At 32.9% G+C, this 8,329-nt stretch overlaps 1 protein-coding gene across 1 annotated transcript; it reads left to right on the forward strand.

Moving 5' to 3' along the window:
• The first annotated feature begins 897 nt into the window (after nt 1-897).
• LOC107008045 (leucine-rich repeat receptor-like serine/threonine-protein kinase BAM3) lies at nt 898-4,337 on the forward strand. The gene is made up of 2 exons (XM_015206938.2): nt 898-3,600; nt 3,717-4,337. The coding sequence occupies exons 1-2, from the start codon at nt 1,056-1,058 to the stop codon at nt 4,052-4,054; spliced, it is 2,883 nt and encodes a 960-aa protein (XP_015062424.1). The 5' UTR covers nt 898-1,055; the 3' UTR covers nt 4,055-4,337.
• The last annotated feature ends 3,992 nt before the right edge of the window (nt 4,338-8,329 follow it).

Below are 8,329 nucleotides of genomic sequence, written 5' to 3' on the forward strand. Positions count from 1 at the left end.
AAGGGGTGGATTGTTCGAGTCAAATTGAAATAACCACTAATTTCTTAAATAACTAGTGTGAAACTCTTCACACTAATCCTATGTCCACGATAAGTTTTTTTTTAAAAAAAAATTAGGATCCCTAATTTCTCTTCAAAGTTGCTAATCTAGTATAGTATATATCTCTTTTAGGGTAAAATAATTAGATGATAAGACTTGCTTTATATACTAAGCAATCATTGCTAGTTTAGTACCAAAAGCAAGATCACATTAATTTGTTTAACGAGAAATACAATCTTAAAGAATGCGCTAAGGAGTTTCACTCAACATGTGATTGGACATAAAATTATATTAAGAGTCTGTTTGACACTAATGCTAAAGCGGACTTATTTTTAAATATATTTTTTTAAATAGTTTTTTAGAAAAGCGTTTTGAAAAGAGTGTTAAAGTCTTTAATGACATTAGTCAAGTGACATTAGATCCAATGTTGCTACAGATTTTAGGTACATATACAAAGAGTGTTAGCGATAATTAAGCTATTGCTATTAATTAATTGCCGCTAAAAATCATTTTTGATGACGTGATAGTCAATAGCACATTTGAATTATGAAGAGTCCAATTTACTAAGATTCTCTACTTGAAGGTTTAAATTCAAGCCTTAAAAAGTAAAGAATGGAACTACATTAACATTATATCTTAATTATGAAATTCATGTGGACACACAAGCAATTTTGCCTTAAAAGCAACTGAATTCAGTATGTAGTATATCTCTATGTTGCCAATGCATCTTTATGTTAACTTTGCTTTTTTTTTTCTTTAACTTTTTCTTTATTAGCTTTTGCTTTTGCTTTATCTCCATAAAGTTAAAGATGATGAATCTAAATATACAAAGCAAAAAAAAATAAAAATTATTAACATTTTAAAAATGGTAAAAGCTAGAGCTACAAATCAACAGCATCCAAAGCCAAAAATTAGCATCAGTATCAATGGAATCCTTCAAAATACTTGTTACATCTTGTTCTTCTTACCTTTGATATTTTCCAAAGTATTTGAACTTCAAATCACTAGTTATCTAAATGGCTACTTCTAACACAAGTCTCTTGTTTTTCGCGTATTTCCTCCTTGTGTTCCTCATTACTCCATCTCAATCGCGTAACCTGTCTCTGAGACGACAGGCCAAAACTCTAGTTTCATTGAAACATGCATTTGTAGTATCCTCTGTTCCTAGTACTCTGTCCAATTGGAACATGTCGAATTATATGTCTATATGTTCTTGGACCGGTATAACGTGTGATGATACCAAATCAGTAACTTCCATTGATATATCCAATCTAAACATTTCTGGCTCTTTATCACCTGATATTCATGAGCTCACTAGACTTCGCGTCCTGAATATTTCTAACAATTTGTTTAGTGGAAACTTAAGCTGGGAGTATCGCGAGTTTAATGTACTTCAAGTGTTGGATGCTTATAACAACAATTTCTCTGGTCCACTCCCTTTGGGAGTTACTCAACTTGTGCAGCTCAAGTACTTGAATTTCGGGGGTAACTACTTTTCAGGGAAGATTCCTTTGAGTTATGGTAGTTTTAATCAGCTTGAGTTCTTGTCTCTTGCTGGGAATGACTTGCACGGTCCTATACCGAGGGAGCTGGGGAATGTTACGAGCCTCAGGTGGTTACAGTTGGGTTATTATAATCAATTTGATGAGGGGATTCCACCAGAATTGGGGAAACTTGTTAATTTGGTTCATCTAGATCTTTCTAGCTGTAACTTAACGGGTTCGATTCCACCAGAATTGGGCAATCTTAATATGTTGGACACTCTTTTCTTGCAAAAGAATCAACTTACTGGTGTATTTCCTCCTCAGCTAGGGAATTTGACAAGGTTAAAATCTCTTGATATCTCGGTCAATGAACTCACAGGAGAGATCCCAGTTGACTTGTCAGGACTCAAGGAGCTCATATTGTTGAACCTCTTTATCAACAATTTGCACGGTGAGATTCCAGGATGTATCGCGGAGCTGCCAAAGTTGGAAATGTTGAATCTTTGGAGGAATAATTTCACTGGCTCGATTCCTTCTAAGCTTGGGATGAACGGTAAACTAGTTGAAATTGATCTTTCTAGTAATAGACTTACTGGCTTGATACCAAAATCTCTATGCTTTGGGAGGAATTTGAAAATCTTGATTCTTCTTGATAATTTTCTGTTTGGACCTTTACCTGATGATTTTGGGCAGTGTCGAACCTTGTCAAGAGTCAGAATGGGACAGAATTACTTGAGTGGATTAATACCAGCAGGGTTTCTTTATTTGCCTGAGTTGTCACTGGTGGAACTGCAGAACAACTACATCAGTGGACAACTCTGGAACGAGAAAAGCTCAGCGTCTTCTAAACTTGAAGGGCTGAACCTGTCGAACAATCGCTTGTCTGGTGCACTTCCTAGTGCTATTGGAAACTATTCAGGGCTGAAGAATCTTGTGTTAACTGGAAATGGTTTCTCAGGTGATATCCCTTCTGATATTGGCAGACTAAAAAGCATCTTAAAACTGGACCTGAGTAGAAACAACTTCTCTGGCACAATCCCTCCTCAGATTGGTAACTGTCTTTCCTTAACTTACTTGGATGTGAGCCAAAATCAACTTTCTGGTCCTATCCCAGTTCATATTGCTCAAATTCACATCTTAAATTACATCAATATTTCCTGGAATCACTTCAACGAGAGCCTTCCCGCGGAGATTGGCTTGATGAAGAGTTTAACTTCAGCAGATTTTTCCCACAATAACTTATCTGGATCAATACCTGAAACAGGCCAATATTTATATTTCAACTCAACTTCCTTCATAGGCAACCCTTTTCTCTCTGGATCCGACTCGACTCCTAGCAACATTACATCCAACTCACCGTCAGAACATGGAGATGGAAGTGACAACAGAACTAAGGTTCCAACAATATACAAGTTCATATTTGCATTTGGGCTCTTATTCTGCTCCCTCATTTTTGTTGTCTTAGCAATAATCAAGACAAGAAAGGGGAGTAAGAATTCAAATTTGTGGAAGCTGACAGCATTTCAGAAGCTTGAGTTCGGAAGTGAAGACGTCTTGCAGTGCTTGAAAGACAACAACGTCATAGGGAGAGGTGGAGCAGGGATAGTGTACAAGGGAACTATGCCAAATGGTGATCATGTCGCGGTGAAGAAATTGGGAATAAGCAAAGGCTCACATGATAACGGCCTATCTGCTGAACTTAAAACATTAGGGAAGATCAGGCATAGGTACATTGTGAGACTGCTCGCGTTTTGTTCAAACAAGGAAATCAACTTGCTAGTTTATGAGTACATGCTAAATGGAAGCTTAGGTGAAGTGCTTCATGGAAAGAACGGCGGGCAACTGCAATGGGACACTAGGCTAAAAATAGCCATAGAAGCTGCCAAGGGCCTTTCTTATTTGCACCATGATTGCTCCCCTATGATAATCCACCGCGATGTCAAGTCCAACAATATATTGTTGAACTCTGAACTTGAAGCTCATGTTGCAGATTTTGGATTAGCCAAGTACTTTCGTAACAATGGTACCTCTGAGTGCATGTCTGCAATTGCAGGATCTTATGGCTACATTGCTCCAGGTAACTAGTTTGTTCATACATTAGTTGATTTAATTTCTTCTCGACTGGCCTATTATGCACTCGGGCCAATCTACAACCTACTAATAATGGTCTTCACATGTTATCTTTTTGTATAGAATATGCATACACGCTGAAAATTGATGAGAAAAGCGATGTGTATAGCTTTGGAGTGGTGTTGTTGGAGCTTATAACAGGACGAAGGCCAGTAGGAAACTTTGGAGAAGAAGGAATGGACATTGTACAATGGGCGAAAACGGAGACAAAATGGAGCAAAGAAGGGGTGGTGAAAATCTTGGATGAGAGGCTAAAAAATGTTGCAATTGTTGAATCTATGCAAGTATTTTTTGTAGCAATGCTTTGTGTTGAAGAGTACAGCATTGAGAGGCCTACAATGAGGGAAGTAGTCCAAATGCTTTCTCAAGCTAAACAACCAAATACTTTCCAAATCCAATGATCTAATTGTGGCTCTGCTAATTCTTATATATCCTTTTTTGTTTCTTATTGTGTGCTTGGGAATACCCCTTTTGTTAGCTTTGCAAAAGTGAAATCACAAATTAATCTAAGTGAGTAGTTGCAAATTAATTTGCAATTATGTTAGATCTTAGGGTATGATATCTAACTATATCCTCTCAACTTGGAATAGTGTATTGGATGTGTAGAACTAGTATTAGTATCCGCGTGATGTGTGGCGAATATCAAAAGAAATTGATTACATAAAACGAATCCCTCTGTTTCAATTTGTTTGTCCTATTTTCTTTTTAGTACATTTCAATTTGTGAAATACTAAAAATAACTATTAACATACTAAATCCTTGAATTCTTTTTGTATTTTCGTCTTGATTGTACCATGTATATGTTATATTTTCAAGTATGAAATGAAATTTTGAAGAAACTAGTAGATTCAGATATGAAGCAATGTAAAATAAACCAAATCTGATACCTTTAATTTGTTGTTTCTATCCTTATTTGATTGTATTCACATGGGTTCATCCTTGTTTTTTTACTCTAATTTTCTGTAGTTAGTACTCAGGTTTTTGCACCTCAGTAGTTTTGTATTTTACCTCGATTGTGTTCAGTGGAACAGTACACTGAATACAGTAATACAGTAATACAGGTTGTATTGTCTGCACGAACAAATACAGTTAACATACGTTGTATTCGTTGCATGAACTAATACAACAATTACTAAACTCTATGAAGAAGAAAGATAACTGTGTTGGTCAAATGGATAAGTTGGGGAGGGTAGAGTGTACGCAGACCTTATCACTACCTCCGAGAGCATCAAACCCAAGTATAACAAGAAAAAAACAATGAAGAAAGCATATCAGTTAATAAGAAATCAGTGTAAAGTCTACAAAAAAAAACAGATTGAAACACAACAAACAACATACGACAAGAACTATAAGGGTACGACTAGTACTATGCAACAACCTTCACAAAGCACGGCAACACTCTACGTAGTGAGATAGTATTCGTGGAAAATACTATCCATCACGTACCTTGTGGAAAATTAGGACATGATAGCAGCTTGAGAACAAAAAAAAAACAGCAATACTCCTTAAAAAGGCAACTTAATTGGCTAAAGGTGTAACCTTGAAAGTGTTATCGAAATTGCAAGCATAGATTTCCTAGACAAAAGAAAATACAGAGGACTTTGAAGGATAATACAGAGGAAAATGTTCTCGTAATACCTGGATACAACATCAACTTGTGCATCACACAAAACATTAACCCTCAGTTAAGGAGAGACAAGGTTAAAAAGTTCGAGTTCTCAAGTTTCTCCCAAAGATCCTTTTTTCACTGAGTACATATATACACAAGTAACACTCTTACCTTCACTAAGAGCAACCACCTTAAAATCATCACTAGCAACTCATACCCTAAACCATGCATATAAAAGCTATCTTGGAGAGGAAAAATTGGTTTTTTAAGGTTGTGGGGTTGATCAAAAAGTCATCATATTCCCTATCAACCACCAAAACCAAGCCATTACAAGAGCCAGCTGAAACAGTAATGTTTTGGACCTCTAGTTCATAAGTATGTCCTTTAACTTGGCTTCAAATCACATTTATGCCTCTCAACTTTGGGTGTGCACAAGTAGACACTTAAACTTGTATAAAGTTGAACAAATATACACACGTGTCCAACATGTCATTTTTTTGTCCTAGTCCTACGTGTATTTTGCCATGTAGGATTCATGTGTATATTTATTTAAAAGTTGAATAGTTAAAGTTAAAATTTGAAGCCAAATTTAGGGTTCAATATATGTATTATGCCGATTAAGGTATAATGTTAGTGGGATACAAATAGATTATAATGCAAAAGTATAACCGAATTATTTAAAGTACAAGCCTAGCGACGTAATTTTATTTTGCAAAAATCCTGACATTATTATAGAGATATGTTCTTCTGTGGTGTATCCAGTGGTTTATCTAATACTTGAATACGTATAATGAAATTGTTGTCATGTCTAGCTAGACAGTGAAGGTTTTATGAAAATATTTAAAAGATTTAAAAAATTTTGAAGTGATTTTATCGAATTGTACCCTAATGATTATGAAATTGCTTAATTTAAAGAAAGATTAATTTCGATCGTATGAAAATAATTTGAACATACTATATCTTAGTGAAATGATGCACTTATTTATCCTTCTACTAGTCCTTGCTCACGTGCTTTGCACGTGTACTCTATCAGAGTTTTTTAAAATGACACAAGCATAAAATATATAAATGAGACATAAAGTTAAAAAATTTTAAAAAGAAATATACTCGTAAACTTAAAAGAATGAAGGTGATATGTATACTCGAATTTTATGAATCAATTGAAGCATCATGTAAGTTTACCCTATTACAAATATAGATACGGGAACCATATCGTTATTCACTGGTCAATTTTAATTGTTACCATTATAAAAGTGAGATTAAACCTTATTATTTTAATTGTTACCATAAAAGTGACATGACTAAGATGACTTTCTTAAGGTCTACGTCTCTACGATCTTATAAAATGTGTTGGCAGATATAAATACATTTCTCAAAGGATGAACAAGTCTGTCAAAGGAGATAAGGAAGCAATAAGTACTGAAATTATGTTTTACCAATAAAAATTGAAATCCCAAGATAAAAATAGAAAATTGTCACAGAACTTTAAAATTAAGCAATATCCTCGAGAATACATTCCAAAATTACCACAAAAGTCATTAAAAATAGACATAAAAAGCATTCAAGGGTACAACATATTAGCAAGACCATACAAAAATAAAATAATAACAGCAAAAATCTTTTCTAGTCTAGTTGAAATCAAAGTGAGGCAGAGCAAATCAAATAGCATAAAACTAACAAAAATAATGATACTCAAAGAATACATCAAAATCACCAAACATTAAGAAAGAAGAATCAAAAGAACATAGCACTAAAATAACCACGCAAAATTAAACAATATAGACAAATTATGTTACAGATTATTAGCACAATTCGATGAAAACAAGATCAAACACTATAAGAAAATATATTAAAACACAAAATATAATTGCAAAATAATAAAAAATTCAAGATTAAACAAAGAAAGTAATAATAAAGAAAAAATATAAAGATTCAATACGAAAGAAATAACCTTTAGTGTCTTTGCTACTTTTTGTATATCATTTCTCTATTATCAACAAACGGTGATAAGAAATAGTCATTGACACAAGTCCCAAGCTAGAATTTTAAATTGTTTTTTGATAAAGAAGAATTGTTATACACAGGCATTATGGAAAATGCAGCTTTAGGTCTTTACTCTTCATTGTAACTGTTTCTCAAAGAATATGAACTATTTTATCTAGGTGCATGAATTTAAATTAAATTATTATTTAATATTTAATAAATTATATATTAATATATAATTTAGTTTAAAAATAAAATAAGGGCAAAATGATAATTCAACTTTTAAGTTAGGAGCTTCCTACTTATAATAATACTAGCACCTGAAACGTGCGTTGCACGTTTGTCCCTTAATATTTTTATTTTAATTTTTTTTTTATAAAGTTCAATTATAAAATAAGAAATGCAGAAATTAACAATTTTAGTTATGATTTAATCTCTAATGGTATGAATATGTCTATGAATAGCTAATTATTTTTCCAGATCAAACAACTTATTCATTGAAGTAATTTACAATGAATTTCTACTCGAAAAAAATAATAAACAGATGTAAAAGTTTTTGACTAAAGTAGCAAAGACATGAAGAAGAAATAAATGCAATTCTAGTTATTGCTGAAATCACAAATATAAGAATATTTTTCTTTTATGCTTATATGAATTGCATTCTTCTTTTTTTAAAAAAAAAAAAAACAATAGCATTTTTTAAATGAAAATAGAAAAAATTGACGAACATTATTCTCATTTTGGAATATCTTTTGATCTTTGTTTCCGTAAGATGAAAATTAATCATATGAACCAAAAGATTAATTTAAGAAATTGGGATAAATAGTTCTAATTTAAAAATAATCATTCCGTTTTCATATCAAACACTATATCGCTAAACATACTAAGATTGAAGCTTAAACCGCACATACATATATAAAAAGGATAGATATACCTGGAAAAAAAAGAATCTCTAGCAGAATGAGAATGAATGGAAGATGAGAGAAAGAAAACTTATTGTATACCTATATAGAGTTTTGTAATGTAAAGAATATGAAAAGGTGGAGAAAATTATATAAACATTGATCAACAATAACTATGAAAA

The sequence above is a fragment of the Solanum pennellii genome, chromosome 1, assembly GCF_001406875.1.
Source record: "Solanum pennellii chromosome 1, SPENNV200".
Lineage (NCBI taxonomy): Eukaryota > Viridiplantae > Streptophyta > Magnoliopsida > Solanales > Solanaceae > Solanum > Solanum pennellii.

Bases quoted from the DNA above. Each gene is read 5' to 3' on its own strand.
- LOC107008045 (XM_015206938.2), top strand. From the start codon at position 1,056: ATGGCTACTTCTAACACAAGTCTCTTGTTTTTCGCGTATTTCCTCCTT. The intron at 3,601-3,716 runs GTAACTAGTTTG...CTTTTTGTATAG, and splicing joins TTATGGCTACATTGCTCCAG to AATATGCATACACGCTGAAA.